The sequence below is a fragment of the Amblyomma americanum genome, chromosome 7, assembly GCF_052857255.1.
Source record: "Amblyomma americanum isolate KBUSLIRL-KWMA chromosome 7, ASM5285725v1, whole genome shotgun sequence".
NCBI classification, from domain to species: Eukaryota; Metazoa; Arthropoda; class Arachnida; order Ixodida; family Ixodidae; genus Amblyomma; species Amblyomma americanum.
Window position 1 is genome coordinate 115154014 of NC_135503.1, and position 22185 is coordinate 115176198.

Genomic DNA, 22185 nt, shown 5'->3' on the forward strand with positions numbered 1-22185 from the left:
GAACAACTGCAGTGCCACCTTGGCAGCGCAGGTTACCCTAGCATGGATGGTCGTCTTTGAAGCATGTGAGAAGTTATATGTATGCGCCCGTACATTACGACTGGGACACTGCTCGTGAGACTGGAAAGCTGTCTCACAACTGCTTACGAAGGTGAAGTGGGACAGTGGCGGGGCTGGGCACGATACTTCAAAAAAGTGTATCTTCGATGCCTATACTCGATACTCTAAGAAATTGTATTTCCGGTGCAGACACAAGGCCCAGAACCGAAATTGATTTCAGATACAGATACTCAATACTGTTCATCTTGAAAACAAAATTCCGCGTACACGTACGGACGGAGGACACAGGAAGAATAGACACTATACAAGCGATCTAATGCCTTCGTGCATGAGTGCTGAATTTTGTTTTCAACATGAACTACACCCGACTAGCCCAACTCGCCATTCACCTTCACCTCGACACTGTACCATCGATACATCACTGAAATTGCCAGTGTTAATAAAGCTCGTAGTATGATTAAGACATTTCGCCGTGATTTCAGGAATATCTAGTGTACTGAATATAGAGCGCCGTTTATGAAAGGGCTTTTGAAACTAATCCGGTCACACGAATTTCTTTAGCTTCCATTGTCGGTGCAGCTGTTTTCTTTACAACACACAGCATTGGGCTGAAGCCATGGTGACGTTGAAACGATCACTTCCATTAGCAGCCAAGCAAAACCTTTAAGCTAAGGTTCGCCACGCGAGCCTGTTTTTGAGCATTTGTATACATACGAATAAACTTCAAAACTTTTTCTAATGCTTTTAGTTTGTTACTGCAGTATTTAATGAGTTGCCTCTGTCATTGCACTGTGCTAAAAGGTGCAAGCTCCGTAAGCTTGGGTTGAACATTCCGCGTTATAATCTAAAAGGAAAAAAAAATCGAAGGGCTGAATGTTTTTATTAGGCAGAGAGACATATCTTCCTAATCGAAAGAGCACCGTGATGCGTTCGTGCTATAAGCGAAGCAAATGAAAAAGGCCTGTCTACAAAAGCATACAATGTGTTGTATTTTATGAGGGTGACTTTTATCAACAGATAAAAGGGGAGCATATAGCCACGTCCACTCGAGATCCTGGCGGTCTAGTTAAGAAACTCAGTTTTCACGAACACCTCTTGAGAACTATGGCTTGTCCTAGTGCTTGCTACTCCAAAGGAAAGGAATGCGTCAGTCGATATATTTGACACTGTCGGCGCTGATGACCCCATTCACACGCATGTGGAAGAGTGTCTGACCTTTATCGGGCTGACACAGTACACAACGAATGTTCTGTAAGCATCTGAGCAAAACGGTGAAATTTGCCTATTTCTGCTGGCAACCACCACAACTTGAAATGGGTTGTTACTACTACAGCGTTGAGCATGTCTCCTTACTGCGTCTGTCCCCGAGTGTGCAGAAGCGCAAGGTATGCGCCGTCTGTCAGCCGAACAGTGAATGTAGGAAGAATAAACACTGACGGCACCAACGACACTGGCATCGTCTCTTTCTAGTTATACTCCATCCCCGTTTTTTCAGCGTGCTGCCGCCTGAGAGAGCGCCACAGTCTGGCTCACAACAACTTCAGAATCCGCGGAACATTTTTTTTTTTTTTGAGTATCGAGTATCGTTAAAATACACTATACGCTAAAGATGTATTTTCGATACCGATACTCCCCACTTTCATTTTTGGGAAGCGATGCATAATACCGATATACTAAATGTAAATAAAGATAATATCGCAGATTACACGTTTGGTTTTATGGGATTTAACATCGAGAAGCGACTCCGGGCTATGACAGACGCCGTAGTGTAGGGCCCCGGGAACTTTCTACCACCTGGGGTTCTTTAACGTGCACTGACATCGCACAGTACACGGGCGTCAAAACATTTGGCCTCCGTCGAAATTCGACCGCTGCGGCCGGGATCGAACTGGCATCTATCTTGTCAGTAGCCAAGCATCATAACCACTGAGCCACCGCGGCGGCTGGAGATACATGTATCATGCCTGGATACTGGTATGTGCATGTGTTCGTTATGAGCGAATGTCCGGACCCCGTAGAGTATCTGTTACGGGTCCAATTGGACTTATTTTTGGAAATGTGGCGGAGAGTTTGAAGGATGCTTCACTCCCGCCACCGGTTGGCCCGGTATTGCACTGCCTCCGGGATCGCCCTTGTCTTTAGCGCGTCTTTACTATCCTGTCTTTCTATCCCATCTTTCAACTCTCCTTCTATCTGCACGCTGTAGCGATTGTGGCTCGTCTTCAGCCAGTGGGCAGGCCTGTGCACTTTCCTTTTCTTTCTTCCTGGCAGCAGCAGACAGACAGACCTTGACCCCGTAGAGTCGTAAATGAATCTAACGCGGTAACTGGAGATCGCGCTTAATGGGCACTACAGGGCCCGATGCTTGCTAGTCGAGTTTCCGCTGAAAGCGACGTTTCAAGTGAAGGCTTTGAGAGTACTCAATGTTTCTGAACGTCTCCCAGCATTATCGCGTTTCATTCGTTGACGGCTACACGCCATGAGCGGAAGTTACTGCAGTGCTTGGAGCTTCCTGTCTGTTATGACACTGCACCTACCATACGAACTCTCCCCTTCCCTCCTGCCTTCTGCTCGTGTTATGTAGCAGGCGAGAAACGTTTTCCTCCGGCCGTCTCCACTAGGCTAACCGGCATTAGTGCCTCCCTCTCTCTCTCACTCTGTCTCTCGATTAGGCGGTCGGCTACTGAGCCTGAGTAGAGCCTGAGTAGCCGGGTTCGGTCCCGACCGCGGCGGCCACGTTTAGATGCAGGCGAAGCGCGAAAGGCGCCCGTGTGCTGTGCAATGTCAGTGCACGTTAAAGATACCCAGGTGGTCGAAATTATTCAGATCACCTCCACTACGGCATCTCTTTCTATCTTTCTTCTTTCCTTCCCAACTTCCTCCCTTCCCTTAGGGCACAGTTCCGGTGTCCACCGACTGATGGGAGACAATTACTGCGCCGTTTCCTTCCCTCAAAAAACCATTTATCCCTCCCTCTCTCTGGGTCAAGAAAACGTGCTCCGACGCAGCGCCGTTATTAATTTCACCCACATCCCTGCGTGCGCAGTTTGACAGCTGGCGATCAAAGCGCGAGCACGCAAGGGGGTGCAGTGCGCGCAGGAACGCATATTGAATAAATATAAGCACCGCTGACCGCTCCATCCAAGCTCAATTTCGTTTCCTTTTTCTGCTTCATGGAGCACCTGGCCGTTTTCGCCATTCCCGCGCCCCCTTGCGAGAGCTAACAAACAATGAAACACGCGATAGGATACTGCAGCTACCCTAGACGGGAGAGCTAAGAGCGTGAAGCGCGGAAAACTAAAAATAAACAACAACAACAAAGCCTAGTTCAGCGATTCGCTGGAGGAAAGCTCGATAGATTTCCGCTGACAAAGGACGGCGCCTGCGCAGGAAAGGGCGGCTTTGCTGACATCACGATTTTGTAGTGCACTTTACTGTGTGGATGCCAGCGCCATCCACGAACCGGGACCTGAAACAAACTGACGAAAAGAAAACAAACAAAACGTGCGAAGGTAGAGACGAATAAATTACACGGAAAACTCGTCTCGCGCGCCCGATATTCAGCCCATGCAACGAACAGCGCCGCATTGAACCGAACGAGCTCCTTGCTGGAGACGGCAGCGTGAAAGCAAAGCCCCTCTATCGAACGGTATATGGCGGGGAGCGGCGAAGTGGCGCGGAAAATCGAAAGAAAGGACGCGTCCGCACAGAGAAGAATCACGCCCGTAACGCTTAAATCGGCGCGTTTTCTGCAACATGTGCATCCATCGCCAATGCAGCCTCATTGGCCATCGCTTCGAGCACCGAAGTGTTTTTTTCTGGTTTCCTTCAATTGGCAAGTAAATAAAAAGCATTGAAGGACTTTCGCAATGCAAGAGAAAAGTAGTTTTAACTGAAAGCCATACATAGCGTCACAGGGTCCGCGTGGTATTTTTACAGCACAGCCTGAAAACAAGAAAAGGGGGGGCGGGGGGGTACTGTGCTAGAGATGCACGTAAAACCCAGGGCGCTACTGCTGCAGGAACAAATCCGCACCGATGGCTCGCACGACTAGTGACGGAGTACTGCGTCTTTTTTTCCGCCCTCATAAGCTCCCGCAGAAGCCCGTGTAGCCGTGCACTACTGCCGTGTAGCCGTGACCCGCCATGGTGGTTCAGTGGTTAAGGCGCTCGGGTACTGAGCTGGAGTACGCGGGTTCGAACCCAACCGCGGCAGCCGCATTTCGATGGAGGCGAAACGCATAAGGAAGCCGTGTGCTATGCGATGTAAGTGCACGTTAAAGACCCCCATGCAGATGGTCGAAAATATTCCGGAGCCCTCCACTGCGGCACCTCTCTCTCCTTCCTCTTTCACTCCCACCTTCATCCCTTCTCACACGGCGCTGTTGAGGTGTCCACCGAGAAGAGCCAGTTACATGTATGAAGAAAAAGGAACGCCGACCGAAAGGTTGTTGTTTAAAACGAAAACGTTTCGGCTTCCATACGGAAGCCTTGATCACTGGGCGGAAAGCCCAAAGCACAAAGCTTAAGTACGTCGCAGTAATCGCCCCAAGCATCTTGCGTACGTAGGCGGGAGATTGCCTGCGTTGTGGTTAAGGGTTTTGTCTGTAGTTTGGATTATCAGGGATTCCAGATATCGACGTGACAGCCAATTCTTTTCTCTTGCGATGACTGATGCTTCTTCCCAAGCTATATTGTGCGTCGCGGCTTCCACGTGTTCCAACGAGCCAGTTACTGCGCGCATGCGTGGTAAGCTCTCGGCGGCGGCCACGCTATCACAGATTCCCTTTCACGGTGGGCCGTACTGTATACATGATCGCGTAGTCATGTATGGAATACAGTGCGCACTTATAAACGACGTGGGCTCTCTGAATTATTAGCCAGGTGATTACGGCAACGCCGACGCGAAAAGGGGCCCGTGAAAATCGGGTGTGCATTAAAACACGCCGGGAACAAACCGCGTGCCAAGCTGTAAGTTGGCTGCGTAATGAATGCACGCCGGCTTCGATCATCCCGCGCCCAGAATCGCACACTTACTATACATGTACCGGCTGTAGCGACGCGTCAAACTGACACAACTCCGGATGCTGTTAACGCACTCGACCGGTTGCATCTCCGGTATTCTTGGATGTGTTGCCGATGCCTTATTCTAATATACAAAAAGTATCAGAACAAGATCCATTTAAAATAAATGGGTGTTTGTTTGAATCCCCGAAATTTTCTAGCACAAAAAAATCGATTCCCGCATTGCAAGAGGATTCAAAAAGCTATAGCTGCTAATCCTAAGGACGTATATAGAAAACCGAGACCTGCAAATGCTTGCAGAAGCTCCAGGTGGCCGGCAAAAGATTCTATTTTAAGTTTCATTCTGGCCATACGAACCTAGATTTTATGCACAGCCTGCTGCAAAACTTTGCGAGACATGTGTCCGCCGGAACACATTGTAGCGCTGCCTCGCGAACCAGGCGCCCGGTGCTGATACCAGAGAATGGGGCAAGCTCGTCCACTGGTGTGTTCAGTTCTCTCCGGAACCGGGGGCCAAAGTTAATGTTGCCGCCTGCTTATGCCTTCCAGGTAACAGGGAACAATATGGAACAAAACATGTAATGTATATTTTTGCTTTATTTGCACAAAGTGCTACGGGCGAGCGTAGTTCATGCACACGAAGTCCTCAGAGGGGGGAGGGGGAAGCGCGTACACCCCCTCCCCTTTCTTCAAATTTGCCCAAGTGTGTACGATCAGACGCGCTAACAACGTCTGGACCGTTATAGGGCCGCAACCGAGCCCAAGGGCCGAGAAAAAGGGGAAGAAAAAAAGAGGGGGGGGGGGGGGCGTCACCTTGTGCGAGGGGACTCCCTCGATGCTGACGATGAAGCCGACGCCGCATGACTCGCGCTCCTGCCGGGGGTCGTAGAGGCCCCGCGCTGGCGGTAGGCCCCCAGGACACGACGTCGCCATGGCCGCTGGAGCTGCTCCTCCTCCTGCGTGGTGAAGGGGACGCGGTCAAGCATCACGAACATCCCACCACCAACTAGCTCATCCACTGCGACTGCGTCGATCGTGGATAAAACTAACGCTCGGCAACCTCACGCCTCCTCGTTGCAACCGGTCACAGCAACGGGTGGCTGCTACGGGCAATCACACACGGTATCACCCACGTTGTTTCCAGCGGCTCAAAGGGCGACGGATGCGCGAAAGCGTAAACAACGCAAAGCATGGCGTGCATAAAACAGTGGCGGGAGGCGCTGAAGCAAACACAGCAGCAATTACCCGCCGCGGTGGCTCAGTGGTTAGCGCGCTCGGCTACTGATCCGGAGTTCCCGGGTTCGAACCCGACCGCGGCGGCTGCGTTTTCATGGAGGAAAAACGCTAAGGCGCCCATGCGCTGTGCGATGTCAGTGCACGTTAAAGATCCCCAGGTGGTCGAAATTATTCCGGAGCCCTCCACCACGGCACCTCTTTCTTCCTTTCTTCTCTCACTCCCTCCTTTGTCCCTTCCCTTACGGCGCGGTTCAGGTGTCCGCCGATATGTGAGACAGATACTGCGCCATTTCCTTTCCCCCCAAAACCAACTTTCAATTTGTTCAGCAATGACGAAACGCGGCGACACCAAATACGCCAGTTAGAGCGCGGCGTGGGATGATTGTGAACATTGAAACTTTCGCGGGTACCAATCGAAGCTTCTTTCCTCGTGTGCTTGAGGCTGAAGAGCTTTGCAAAAAATACAAGTGCACTGTATAGCTTCCTGGTATTTTATGCGGCAACTATATACAAACGTCATGGCCTTGAGACTTCCGACTGTCGTCTCGAAAACGTCATTGTATACCACAGGGTGCGAGAACGCTTCAGTTCACAAATTTGGTGCCAGAACACGCATTGCAAAGCAAAGCTTTCGCAAGGGGTCTCGCGTCAGTTCAAGTCCTTGCCAACGAACCGTGCCAGCAGTGCGCTGCGTTCCGTCGGCGCCGCTTGAACGCACCGCTCTTGCAAGCGTTACAATGTTACGACAGTCTCGTCGCGATATGCACCCAATGCTGCAGTGTATTAGACGGTTTGTGACAAAGGCGCAACCTTCTTGCTCAAGTGTGGATGTTCGCTCTGAAAAGAGAGCCCGACGCCCGAGCGAGCGCTCGTAAAGCTCCCCAGAGTGAGTGGCGGTGAAGCGCGCACAAGGCCGCCGGCGGTATACGACCACAAGAAACCCCGCTAAAGCACGTCCGCGAATCAGCCAATGCGCATCGATTTAATGCACGCGTACGACTTCCGCCTCTGAAAATGTACGCTGTTGCTTGCATTCATAGCGCGGTGTATGAAAAAGCGATCTTTACTCACGAGAACGGGAACGCTCGATTTTGGCTTGAGTGCGGCGCGTCGCGATATACGACCGCGCGGCTCTTCTAAGCAGTAAAAACAGGTCGCGACGGGAAGTACGATCACTGTCTAGACCGAGTGGGACAGACACTGAACAGGTAATGAAAACACGGTTTCTCTATTAATGCCAAAAAACGCGGTGGCCAATGCCTACACGTGGACTGCTTGTACCCAGACATATGTATGAAACATGTATAAGCGCCAGGATGATAACCACATAGACTCACACGGAGCAGGCACAGCACTAATAAATTTAACTGGAACCGCGATACACCCGGCGGCAACTTCTCTTGGCAAAGAAGGGGAAGATTACAGAAGCGGAGCATCGCCGCCTGGTCCGTTGCGCTCATGCGTTGCTCCAATCCGTCGCTGGCGCCATCTATGGGAGCTTCGTGTAAAAGACTTATCTAGCAAATTCGTCGTACTTAAGAAAACAGTTCTCTCTTTGACTCTCTAAAGGTGAAATTTGGCAGTTTTATCAAAGTATGAATTAAGTAACGAGTACTACCAATACAATATGTTTTAAGAGTCAACTGCATCAGGGGACTATATTCTGCTGCGCAGGAAAAAAGGGCGTGTTGAGCTCTCGCTAAGAAAAGTCGCGAAATACAGACATTTGGTCGACGGGTACGCACGGCTCAGACCATGTCACTGGCAGTGTACCGTTTCGAACACATCGACTGGCACCGAAAGAAATGCATCGCCTTCAAGGAGATCCAGCGACCAAACATAAGCTATTATAACAATGTAGGCATAGGCACTTCAATGCTCATGACAGACAGTGCGGGCAGCAAGGAAGCACAGCGCTGAGTCACGCGCGTCTTCCCTGCTCCCCCCCCCCCCCCTACACACACACATCCTAGTTAGGGGAAACAACCCAAAAGCGCAATCCACTAGACTATAAGAAAAGCGGTACCACTGCTCCAGATTTCACTCGAAGTAATAATGACACATTGACAGCGGCAGGCTGGATATAAAAGCAGAGAACCGGATACTGACTTTTGCGACCATCAGTTTCCTTGCTGGGCGGAACCAAAGGCAACATGTTGAGCCTCCCACTGGTAACTGGAAGGATTGGCCATGCACTACACAGCCAGCAACCACCGGCTTGATCATAGCGACACACTGCAGACAAATGACAGGCCAAACCGTCCTCGGTCGTTGCATGGTTCTGTGCCAAGCTTCTCTTTCGCCGCCCACGTGAACAGATAAACCTAGCTGCTATATCTTGGTTAACAGGAATCACTTAGTAGAGACCGTCACGACTTCAGTGAAGTTCAGTGCCGCGAAGACATGCGAGGAGAACACCGAGTACCGCGTCGTATCCATAAGACCCTGTTCCCCTGCGGGAATACGTCTCCCATTGAGCCATGCGGCACAGTGTCGTCCTGAGGGAGTAATCACGTATATATTACAGCTTAATGCACACCGCTGCGACCAGCAGTGCTATACCGCTTTCAGAACGGTTTGAAAACCAGTCCGCGTCGTGAGCGTGGGAGCAGCGCTGAGATCTGCACGGAAGAGGACGGCAGTCCACAGCGCACAAAACTTTAACAAAAAATTGAACGCGTTGCTTGCCTACACCGCAAGCAACATGCCTCCTTTATGCTCGTCGCGGTGAGACTGGGCCGAAATAAAGGGCAGGCGGAAAGTATCAAATGAACCCATATGTGCCTAAACTTCTGTAATTTCAAAATATTTCGTCTATATCAAATGTTTGTTTCGCTTCAAAATTCAGACTAATCCTGTTACTGATGGAAATATTTTTAATAACGCCGACTTTTGAGCCGTACTACAATGTGTGATACTATAGGGTGATGCACTACTTATGTGTGGTGAAGCTTCAAACATTTGACATCGACTTTAAAATATAATTTCATATCCCACGCGGTCATTTTCTGGTGGCAATGCGCGACTGTTATTTGTTCTCCTTCCGGAATCGCAATGCGGTCCACGCGGCCGAATCTGATTCCTGCTTCCATGCATAAAATACTGACGGCTCTTTCTGAACGCACACAACGCAACGCTTGCGGAGGACAAGTTAAAAGCCTATTGAACATACGCTATAGCGGGCGCAAGCTTTCACAAAATCTTTTAGAGTTACTGAACAAATATTCGGCGCCCTGTATACATGTATAGGACGCTATAGCTATACGGATTACCGCGCCCCATTTCTATCGCGCAACGCACCGGTTGCGAATATTACCTGACAAACGGGACGCCCAACAGATCGAAACTGGACAGCTGGATAAAAATTAAGAGGAGCAATTTTCCGTAACTACGAGGGACGTATGTCCCATTTCCAGGTCATCGGTGGATGCATGCATGCTAGGCGAAAAAATACATACGCAAAGTTTTACTATACACTACACTACTATACACTACAGTGCACTAGAATTCTAGCTGGCTGTGCCGGTTACACTGCACATGTTCGCTCCCTTCGCTACGTGTCACACATGCAGGAAAACGGAACATACGAGTGAACCATAGCAAATTCCGGAAGGCATACGATATGGTTGATTTGAAGAAAATTAAGTCGTAATCGACTGAAAGGCGATTAGAAGAAAGGCGAAAAAGTGCGACAAAACAGTGCATAAGCAGATACCCGAAGCATGGGCTGACAGCGAGAAATGACGCTTCTCAGACAGTAACCACTTCCTATCGAAGCGACAAAACTCCGACGCCCGGCGTCCACACTATATTAACCTTGTCAACGCCATCGTCTGTGGAGTAGCACTATACTGGCGGAAAATCAATGGATCACCTATCATTATTATTTATCGTGCACGCGTCAAATCCGCGCTTTCGTTCACGTCACCATGAGTCGGCAAACCCTGGCGCTTAAAGCACACCGCGGAGCTCCGAAGTGCGGACTTAGAGGCTACAGTGCGAGTACTATACTCTCCGACATGCCCGATGTTTAGTTGAAGCACGGGTCCTAACTCAAAGAAGTGCTGTGGATGTAGCATGCACAGTGACGAGAAAAAAGTGCTACTCTTGCGGAGAGAGGCGGCGCCAGCTGTAAATCGGGCGACTAGGTCGAGTTTTATGAAGAAGTGAAAAGAATGTGAGCAAGCGCATTCGTTCAACTGACCTGATTCTTAACCACGCGTGCACAACGCGTGGACGCGCAGGCAATCTCTTCGGTACTCTCTTCCCTGTGCACGGCCAAATGTAACAAGCGCAACGTACGCCCTTCACACACAAGGCAAGGAAGAATAAGAGCATAGTACATATCACTGTCGGAGAGGAGAATAGCCCGAACAGCTGAACTGCATGGCCGACGTCACGAAGCGTCAACGCGTCCGCTTCAGCTACAGGCTGTTCACGACTGCAATGTCAGCTGCGCCGGGCTCCAGCAAAGGTACACTCGCAACGACGTGCTTTGCACGTATGCCGAGAGAGCGCTTCGCGACCCGCCTGACCTTGCGCAGAAAAAAAAAAAAAAGCCGTTTCCAACTGCAGGTACGAGCAATATAAAATAGGCCCTTGTTCTAGGGTGGGGCTCCTTAGTTAACGCTTAAGCACTATAAGTTTTACCTCTACATCAAACTTGGAAATGCACGAAATGGATCATTCGCTCGAAGCACAGTAAAAAAAAGGGGGAGCATCCTTATCGCTCGCACAAAGGGTATAATCAGCGACCGCATGCTAATCAGGTGCTTCGTTTCATACTGCTGCGACCTGTACCTGCATGTAGCGCAGAACCTCGAACACGAAACCAGTCTTGTTAGCGACACGTCATGCTGGTGGAAAAGAGGAAACCGCAGGTGAGGATTCCTCTCGCTTGCTTCCGTCGTCGTAACTGCCACCACCTGCTCAGATCTGGTTATACGGTCGGTGCACATAAACTTCTCTCATCGTGCGCACGAGTACGCAGCAGAGTGCACGATTTCGGATTCGAAAAAAGAAAGAGAAGACGCTGCGGAATCTTGGCGCCGACGATGAATCAGGACGAGCGCTCCCGGAAGACCACGCAAAAAAAAAAAATACTAAAAGAGACACCTTTTTTTGCCCTTCCTTGAAGCGATGAGACTATAGAGCACGTGAACAGCGTGAAGCTAAATGTCCAGCGATCAGGAGGTGATCCCGTGAATGATGACGTAATTTGAAGTTATAAGCACACGAACACATTGTTACACGCAGACAACAGTGCAAGCGGAAGGAAAAATCTCTCACACAGTTACAGCCAACGTTACTAGAACAAAGTTTGTCCTAGAAGCGTTGGTTATAGCAGTAAAAGCCGCGCTAGTCTGCGAAAAAAAATTTCAGGGGGCACTTTGGCGATCTAAAGTGCGCAATGCGAAAGCCTTTCCGCGCGACTTGGGCTGCTATGCTGTTGCTGCCTTTGTGAATTAAAGAGAAAGAATTTGTGATTCTTTGATTGTTTATTCGACTGAACCACTCTGACGCCGACTCTTAGTAATGGTTAATTACTAACTACTCATTAATGGTTGCTTAATAATTTCTAGTGATTATTTGGTAATGACTAGTTAATCGGCCATTAATTATAAACGGCCGATTAGCTACCAACTACTCGCCGCACCAGCTAGCCACATAACCAGGAACAGCTTAAGCAGGTACGCGCAAGAACTGGAGCCGGTGCTTGCCAACACGCGAGCGACGACGTTGAAGACAGCGTCCCTTTCAGAGTCCGCTCATATCATCACGTGGCTCCGCGCGCAGCTACCGCTCGAGGCAGCCTGCGTGCGCTGTACGAGCGTCACGTCGTGCATGGATCGCAAAGCCCACTGTCTCCGGAGTCTGACCGTCCGGACCCGTGCAATAATGCGGCACGCCTGGATGCAGCGCAAAAAAAAAAAACACTGGAAATCTCTCGAACAGGCGGTGACTGTGGGGAGAACGAACGGGAAGACTACAGCTACGGCAGACTACCAACTGTCGCAAGTGTGCCTCACCATTTGTTCTGCCTTTCCACGATGTTTCCAGCCACTCTTCCAGAGACCCGCTTAAGCTTTATATAAGCGAACTACAGCGAGTTCTCGGAGCACGTATTTGTGCAGAAATAAGATCAGGTGCAACCCTGCTGGCATCATGTGGAAGAGGGAGTAAAGGTTACGAACACGTGGAATGGGTTGGTGCCGCTCAGAAGCATTCGCCTTTATGCCTGCAGCGTAGCAGAGAAAGCCACAGGTATACGCGGAAAGTCTCTGTTGAATGACCCATTTGCAGTTTTTTTTTTTCGCAATAAAGGGAAACATATAAAAACTTAAGCATTAAGACAATGAATTAAAAAAATTGTATAGTTAACATGACAAGAAAACCAACGCCATGCTGCACCTGAAAGGTCTCCCGGTTTAAGTATAGGCGTCTTCATTTAATTTGTAACTTTAGCGGAAAATGGTGAGCACTCAAAAAACCCTACCGAAATCAGCTAATTGGAAAGTTTGTACCCTCTGAACAGAAAAGAGTAAAAAGGGAGTAAGATTGTTGTCTAGCGCACTCCCTTTGGAGTGCGCTAGACAACAATCTTACTCCCTTTCTACTCACACATACGCGTATTCGTGTTTAGAGTGTACTGTCTGAGACAAGCCAACTAATGAAGCAATTTTTGAAGTGTGCCTCATGACCTCTACCGCCGTGCCAGTACATAGAAGTACAGTACATCACGAGACAAGCAGATACAAGTCAAGAAAAATGAGGCTTTTCCCCGTCACAGGACCCCCTTCTAGCCAATGTCGTCGGCCGATTCTCACGAACCTACTAGCGTGACAATGCAGGGAGGAGTTATTCCCCTTCCTGCATTGTCGGGTGTATCTCCTTTCATCTGCCACTCCCTGCATTGTCACGCAAGCAGGTTCGTGAGAATCGGCCGACGCCATTGGCTGAAGGGGGGTCCTGTGACGGGGAAAAGCCTCATTTTTTCTTGACTTTTATCCGACTACAGTTGCTTAAGTCTAGGTGGTGCTGGCCGGAACCACGAGTCCCTATTGGTCGACCTGCTTACCCAACTTTCTTTCTCTCGCGTCACGCAACGCCTCCATACATACGAGGACTGGCTCACTCCCGTACCGAATTTCGAAGCTCCACCTGTGGTCCGGCTCAGCGTGCAGAAGTAAAAAAAAAGGTCCTGGATGACTTAGTAAAAGCAAACTTCTTCACTTAACGCCGGACTTGGTGCCCCCGTTCAGGTATTTCTCTTCATATTTCTTCTGTACGAATCTTGAGAAACAATGAGCACGGCACTAACGCCGCGTTGCGTAAAAAAGATAAATGACAAACATGCATATACATGGGGTCACAAAGTAGTCGTTGCTACCTGTCTGCGTGTAGTTATTACAACCGTCCTTGTTTTGTTTTTTTGTTTCGAGGATTAACGTATTGTTACGTCTCCGTCGACGCCGATGGCTCCTCGAGAGAGCATCACAAGTGTCTACTGCACCAGCATCCTACGGAGAAGGCCCCCAGATAGCTATGTGGACGGTCGGTTCCCGCACTCTCCAATAACGAAATCTCCCGGAAGCTGCGGGAAACTATACGAGGCGGCGGTCGGCGAGCTCTTGGATTTCAGTCTACTCAGGTGCGGCGGCGGCGTCCGACGGCCTCAAAGGAGTGGCGACGGCTTCACTCAGGTGTTCGATTACCGCTGCTTACGGCTTCAACCCTCCGAGAGCAGCCACGTTGCAACGGCGGAGGCCAACGACCTGGACACGGGGATGACTAGACTAGACGCGCCGGCGACCGCGATCTCCTCACTGGCTCTTGTCCAGTCGGGGACATGCCTATTTCTGGTGGAGTGCAAAGAGGCCAACTGTGCTTTCTGTCTGACTCGTGCCGGAAGACAATGCGTTCCCCCTCTATGGAGACAGCTAGGAAGTCGATGCAGCTTAAAAAGTATATGATCTGGCGCTGTCGGGGTTTGCTGCCTGAATGCACAGCTATGGAGAACTGCCTGTCCGCTGCAGTTGTGCCCTGTCCATCTTATAAAGAAGCGAATGACTATGTGCTTAATGTTTTAGCATCCCAGAGCGTACTGACAACTTTGAGGTAACATATACCATATATGCAAATGCTAGTTTACTTTCCTCCGAGCGCTCCCTGTCTCCGTGAACGTTACCGCTCCGGCCTCCGGCATACCTACGGCGCCATCATCACGACCGGGGTAGCGACAATGTATTTCCGCATACGTTTACGTGCTGCTTTATCCCGAATGAAACAAACTGCACGCTAGGCGGAGTCTGGTGGTTCCTGTAGCTACTGCCACGAGCGAATCTCAATAGCGAGGATGTAAGCGCGGGAGATTTCAGTTCCAACATGACCACCGGCCCAACCTGGCCTCGGCAAGACAACATCCGTCGAAGCCGTCCGCTTCCCTTCTCAGCGCTACCAGTGCCCCAGAGAAGGCAACGGTCCCCGCGGATGAGACTCCAGAGCCACTCCACACTGTGCCCGATCATTCACGTACTCGGCGAAATCACTGGTCTCATTTCTTTTTACAGCTACATTTAAAAAATTGTAGCCCGACGCCCATTCTCAGTATCAGGAATCAACGAACGTAGGATAGAAGGGCCGTCGGCGCCCCGTCACTCCTGGCAAGATAGGGAGAGGTCGGCGGCAGAGTGCGGCCTCCTACCCCTCCTCCTGAACGATCTCCCAGCCGCACAAATAGCGGGTGTCCAGAACAAGCGCGCCGACCCGCAGCGACCGGGACGTCAGACCACCATCCCACGCAACATTAGCGCCTCCACCTCTCGCGCCCTCGCTTTTCGGCGTCTGCACCGCACTGGAAGAGACTGGGTGCTGCGGGTGACAGACACCCCGCCGGATCCGCTGACGCGCCCACCAGGGCGGAGAACGGGGAGGAGGAGCGCTGCGGTGCGTGTATGACATGTATGACGCTGTCGTCGCCTGCTAGGCTGCCGCCCACCGGACGCACTGACGCGACGCCAGGAAAGAACACCCGAGCGTGACTCTCTCGCTACCATTTTCCCAAGAGACGTGCGCCCTTCGAGGCGGCGGTCCAGTCATCAAAGGCGCAGAAGAAAAGCGACGCGACGCCCGATGACACACGCTAGACGATAAACGCCGCTAGCTTTATTATATGATCTTGACGATCAAGCAACGTACACTACGCACATAAAGTCGAGGAAGAAAGTCTCTGGACCACGCACTCCGTAAACGAAGTCGATAGCTCTGCTATTAGCCGCCGGATGGAGACCACGACTGTGGAGAAGAAAGTCAAAATCTTGTTCTTTCACCTCCACAAGTGTGGTTTCCGGCCGATGGCTAATAACAGAGCTATCGGCTTCGTTTACGGAGTGCGCGGTCCAGAGACTTTTGTCCCCGACTGTACAGTACGCTCAAGTGCTCTTTGCGTAGAACGTACCCAGTATACACGTACAATTCACGGCGTTACTCCAGCCTGAAGTCTACGCCTAACGAAAAAAATAACGCGTGTCGAATCGGTCATCTCGAGCAACCGAATATCCCGCTACAGAAGCACCGTGTAGATATAACCAAAGAGCCGCCGTCATTTGATTGTCGTGGCCATTCTCATCTGCGCATATGAAAAGAGTATTCTAGATCAAATAACCTCACTCTGCGTTTTACTTTCCGATGAAATTCCGCGCTATGCAGTCAACCGAATAAGAACCCAGTCAGTTCAGCCTTTCCAGCTGCATTTCGGTCATTTAGCTCGATACAGCTGAACACAGAGCAAAGCGCTCGCAAAGCCCCTCCCACAGCTTCGAACGCTCCAGGAGACTGTTTCCTACGTTAGAACAAGGAGGTACCTCTGCATTCAAATTCACCACATGAGTATTTTTTTGCGTACGCCAACGTCCACTCTGACATTTGCATACACCAAACGTCACAGCGGCCCCACATATCAATCCCGCAAGCCGCGTAGACCTCTCCAGAAGCTCTTTGTTTCGGTACGCGTCAACATCCAAATCTGCAAAAAAGTACAAAGCTGCAGCTCTCAGACCTTGGCGCGCCCCGTGGGAGGCACCAGCAGGTAAGCGGAGCGGATAGCGCGTGATGCCAATGCGAGCCACTCGCAAGCGCAGCAATGCAAACAAGGGAGTCACGAGGTGTTGCGAGAGAGGGAGACTGGCGCGAGGGAGAGAGACAGACAGCGGGTCCCGAAATAGACGCGAGGCGGCCGATTCCACGGCCAAGGCCGCGCGCCAGCTTTCAGGCGCCAACAGCAGCAGCAACAGATTCCACGCCACTCGTGATCAAGGAACGGCCTTTGGGGCAGGCGCCGGCCTTCGTCTTTTACTATATATGCGCACGCGGACGAGCCGTCGGCCATTGCGCTATTCGCGGTGGCACAACCATACGCGACGGGTCACGAACGCAAACCCGTCTACAGTGTTTGCGTAGTGAGGGTCCTGCGTAATTGGCTGTCGCTCGCAGTGTGAGGGCGAATTCCGATCCCGGTGAGGGAACTATTTTTACGCCTGAGCAGTTAGTCGCGTCTTGCGGCCGCTTTGGCACGACACCCAGCCCCGGGCCGAAGACATTGTTCTGCGCTGTCGCTGGCAAAGCACGTTCCAACTGCTCAGTTCGTAGTACGTGTCACTCCTCCTCTAGCATTCCAGGCGCCGACGTGCCACTCTTGTGGCCGGTGTCGTTCCTGAAAGGGTCAAGGCTTAGGAAATAGTTAGCAACAATTAAAGTGAGTTAGTTAACTTATTAAAAGAAAATGGACATCGGGCGACAGGCGAAATGCGCAGAACACAGAACGGGTGGTTTCGGACAGGGAGAGAGTTAAAAGCCAATCCATGAGAGACGCGGCACAAGGCGGCAGAGTAGAGTGATATAAGGTTAGGTGGTGGTGGAAAACATTTATTAAAGGCTATTTACAGGAGAGAGCGGGGACTGGCCTTAAGTGCCAGCCCCTCGCTAAACCTGGGAGGGGTCCCTATAGTCCGGGACCCCCGTGGCTTCCGCGGCAGCTCGGGCCCTAGCGACGAGGGCTCTTTGGCTCTCTAACGTAGAGCAGCCGAGCAGGACAGCCTCCCAGCTCTTTCGCGTAGTTGAGGGGAAAGGGAGGTAAGCAGGGTTGGAGGGGCATGCCCACACCATGAGGTACACGTCCGAGAACGCGCATCCGCAATGCAAGCACTCCCCGTTAAAAGCCGGATTAAAACATTGCAGCACTGCCAGCACTGCCAGTACCGTGTTGGTATTGCAAGCGAAGGAGCCAACGCTCCTCCCTTTTGGTGAGCCGTTTCGCAGGGGGATGGAAGCGGCTATGCTGTGTTTGATATAATTGAATAATTTCTTTGTAAGTGATAGCCCGATTAGGTTCTGATACCTCAGGCGGCGAGTGTAGGGTCGATGCCCGGTGGTTGAGCGCGCGGGCTGAGGCGTCTGTAGCCTCGTATCCCTCTAGTCCCGCATGGGCTGGGATCCAGATGACGACACGTGTGTCCGGGCGATCCCGATACTCGCATCTATGTAAAAGTTGGCGGCGCGTTGAGATATGCGTCCTTGTTGTAGATTTCGACAGGCTTCCCGGGAGTCGGCAATGATAACCCGGGAGCCTGGTTCTGCAGCGGCGAATGCTATGGCGACCTCCTCCACGTGTGTAATGTTTGTGGCAAGGAAAGTGCCCCAAACAAACAAAGGTGTTGGTCATCCCGAAAATGTGGTGGTCATGCCGAGATCGATAAGATTAGAAAGGTTGCTGGGACAGTGATGCGGCCGTTGTCGTGTACTGGACTTAAACTCGCTTATGACGATGGCGATAGTGGTGCGATGAGAACGAGGCAATGGTGGAGACGGCGGTGGCTTCCGTAGCGAACAAAGAAACAAATAATTTAAGGGCAATGTATTGTCTTGATTCAGAGGAAATGCGAGTTTCACACTGACATCGCACAGCACACGGGCGCCTTGAGCGTTTTTCCTCAATAAAAACGCAGCCGCCGCGGTCGGGTTCGAATAAAAACGCTAAGGCGCCCGTGTGCTGTGCGATGTCAGTGCACGTTAAAGATCCCCAGGCGGTTGAAACTATTCCGGAGCCCTCCACTACGGCATCTGTCTTCCTTTCGTCTTTCACTCCCTCCTGCATCCCTTCCCCTACGGCGCGGTTCAGGTGTCCAACGATATATGAGACAGACCACTGCGCCATTTTCTTTCCCCAAAAAAACAATTATTATTATTACACTGCTCTAATCCCACTGCCTTTCACTCAGCAATCTATTAGAAACTATGAATATTCCGATTCATCAATATATTCCAATTTTGATTCTATATCCGTAATCGCTTTTTGCTAATTTTTGTCAGTCATCTTAGCAGCTTTCATTCTTGCTGAGTCATTGTTAGCCCGGCGTCTCCCTCCCTTCCCCTACAGTTGGACCGAGGGGCAGGCGGGAACTTTTGGTAGGTGGAGAAAGGGAAATCCCTCAAACACTACCTGCCACGGATGGCAGGCGGAGGCTTCGCGCAGTCCCCGACGCCCGACAGTTTCCGGCTTCATGGGGCTCCAAATGCCGTCGCATTAAAAAGCAAGCCACTGTGAACAGCAGGTGATTATCGCCCATACGACGTGTATAAAATTCGTTGTAGACGCACGCAGTTTGCTTGCGAAGTCGGCCGCTGACGGCGCCACCTGGATCTCTTTTTTTGTATCCAGCTTATAAAAGCTCCGTTTTCGGTTAGAGAGTTTTCGATGGTCTATTTGTCGTTAGAATGCCGTAGTTTATTGGTACAGGTCAATTACATTTCGTCCTGACTATCCCTTTAACGTTCACCACTATCATTTTCCTCGCAGGGGAAGTAGCAAGGTTTCAGTACGCCACATGCCTATGCTCTTATTACCGCGATTACGCGAGAACGAAGTCCACCAACACACGCGTGCGTTGCTCGTGGTAGGCCACGCGGTCTCATTGCGCGCGCAACTGGGGGGCTTGCCAGTGTTTTCATCCCTCGCAGGGGGATCACTCTCGGAGATAAGCCCGCGGCCCTAAACGTGGCCTCGCCACGACAGAGAGAGATACCGAGACTCCCCCTCTGTGTTGACGCTGACGCGTTTATCTGCACAAAAGGCCCGGATGAGCTGGCGCAGCCGTCCCGAGGCCCCGCTACGCAGCGACAACCGCGCAGATGTCGACGACGCCGTGGGTGACGCGCTAAGCGGCAGCACGTGACGGACCAGTGACAAAACGAAAAGCACGTCACTTGGCGTTTTAACAGCGTGCACAGTTCCATTCGGCGGAAAGCTCGGCGTCGGCGTAACTGAAAGATCCTGATTGGTCCAGATGTTAGTGACGCAGAAAAAGCGGTTTCGCTGAGAACAAAAAGGTTGTCAAGCGGAACCTAACCGCTGTCCAACCATGCAGGGAGTGGCAGATGAAAGGGAATAGTCCCTTCCCTGCATTGTCCCGCCGCTCCCTGCATTGTCACGCTACAGGGTCACGAGAATCAGCCGACGCCATTGGCTGGAAGAGGGTCCTTTGACGGGGAAAAGCCGCTTCGTTCTTGAGTTGTATCCGACTATAGACAACCGGCCGTGGCCGCGGGTGCCCCGGGAAATGGGAGCGAGGAAGAGAGGGAAAAAAAAACAAGATTGGCTGAACATACAAGCAGTAGTGAAATATCTGCGCACGTGCCGCGTATACAACATGCGCGAGAAGAGGCCTGTGGGAAGATACGTTTTCAAAGCGGTCGCATGCAAGGAAGGGTTGTCAACGGCTAAGCAAAAACAAAGAAAAGAAAACTCTGCGAGAGCGCAGCTGCGCGCTATTTGAAAAGAACTTCGTGGCCCGGCCTTTATAAAGCCGCTCGGTTCGATGCAAGCCAGTGGCGTCGGCTTTCCGCTACTGCCCTGGCGACACAGCACCGTCGTAACGAGGCAGAATCCAGTGCAGAACTCGGGTGATACAAATAAAAGTAGAAAAAATAAAACAGCCTCCGGGCTTAAAACAAGCTATGCAGCGCATCTGTTAATGCTCAGACAGGTATGAAAAATGCGCTTGTGCAAATTCAAGGTAAAAAAAAATATTCCAATGCATCAGGCGCGAACCCAAGGATAGAAAGTGAGTGTAAATATATAGATTACATTTATAGGGCATAAAAATAGGCGCAATTAACCAGACGCAGGCTTTTGTTAACAGCGACAATAGCGTCAGCGTGAAGAACCCGTGGATACCGACTATAGGCTTTTTTGCACGTTTCTTTTAATTGGTTTTTGCGGAAGGAAATGGCGCAGTATCTGTCTCATATATCCTTGGACACCTGAACCACGTCGTAAGGGAAGGGATAAAGGAGGGAGTAAAAGAAGAAAGGAAGAAGGAGGTGCCGTAGTGGAGGGCTTCGGAATAATTTCGACCACCTGGGGATCTTTAACGTGCACTGACATCGCACAGCACACGGGCGCCTTAGCGTTTTTCCTCCATAAAAACGCAGCCGCCGCGGTCGGGTTCGAACCCGGGAACTCCGGATCAGTAGCCGAGCGCCCCAACCACTGAGCCACCGCCGCGGGTTTTGCACTTTCAGCGATGTTGATTTCAAAACGAGCAAGTTCACTGGCTGCACCTCACAAGCCGTTTCTGATTTATGGAAACACTTAGAGCGTGACAATCCGATATGATTTGTAGCTCGGTGCATTTTTGTGGTGGAGTATGAGAAAATAATAAGACTAAATATGACAAGAAACCATCAAGGAAGGGGAAAAGAAAGGCTGCAGCCGTGGCGCCAAGACATACACCTGACGTCATAACGTCACGAGTTCAACCACCCTCATGTCACGAAATAGCGAATTCATTCAAACAGTAACGAGCTACTGCAAAGGACAGAAAAAGAGCGTATATGCAAATAGAAAAAAAAGTAAGGAAAAAAGACTGCGAGTGGCCCGAATACTCACCTCCACTAAAACAATGCAGTGTCAAGAACAGAGTTGATACCCGTTTAACGAGCGACTCCCTCAGAACGGAAACGACAAGCCTTCGATGTAAAGCTCGCTTGTTCGTACCTACGGCGGCGTTGCCATCCATCGATTGGATATCCTCCCATATGTGCTCTTCGAACAAAGGTGAATTTACCGGAAGCCTGTCACCCTCCAACCACTCTAAATCAAATTTATTTCCCCGATTTAATGCGCGTGTGCTAGTGGGGTTGATCGCCCCGCAGATGCAAACGGGCAATAAGAGACACCGTGGCAGAATATGCTCCGGATAAATTTATGCCGCCAGCGGTTCCATACAATGCATTGATTTCACTTCCATCGAAATGCGATCGCCGTGATCGGGATTCGAATACGCGACCTTGGGATGAGCAGCCGAAAGCCAGTCACTGAGCCACCGCGGCGGGTCAGTACCGCCATAATCCTTAGAAAGATTTCTTCTGCCTAGTCTATAGACTGTTTACAAACTTGTGCGTATTAAGTCTTTAGAGTGTCTATGGACAAATGCTAGAGAATAGTCTATAGGCAATACAAATCCCAAAGACAGTGTATAGACAATCTTTGGATTTATGGCCATACACTTTTAGTAGACTTTAGTCTATAGACTATGAATAAACAAAAAGAATTATCTATAGTTTATAAACTTCCTATAGACAATTATAGATTAGCCCATAGACAGCACAAAAACTACAGACAGTCCATAGGCAATGTATACATTTATGGCCATACACTTTTAGTAGACTTGTCTATAAAGAGTCTATACGGTCCGAATAGACAAAAACAAACATTGTGAGCTTGTGAATACCCGGAGAAATCTTTATTGCCAGCAGCAGGAATGACGTTCGCGACAAAACGACGATGGGAGATTATGAAATACAAATG

The 22185-nt window shown here is 50.5% G+C and overlaps 1 protein-coding gene across 2 annotated transcripts in view; it reads right to left on the bottom strand.

The window, feature by feature from the left end:
- The window catches only part of LOC144099487 (uncharacterized), a 145286-nt gene that overhangs the window by 77940 nt on the left and 45161 nt on the right, over window positions 1-22185 (bottom strand). The window contains exon 2 of one of the 2 annotated variants that reach the window (XM_077632827.1): window positions 5898-6037. In XM_077632827.1, coding sequence (XP_077488953.1) covers window positions 5898-6017 — 120 coding nt within the window. In that variant the 5' untranslated portion in view covers window positions 6018-6037. Of the gene's footprint in view, window positions 1-5897; window positions 6041-22185 lie in introns of both variants that reach the window. The other variant, XM_077632826.1, reaches the window with a different exon arrangement.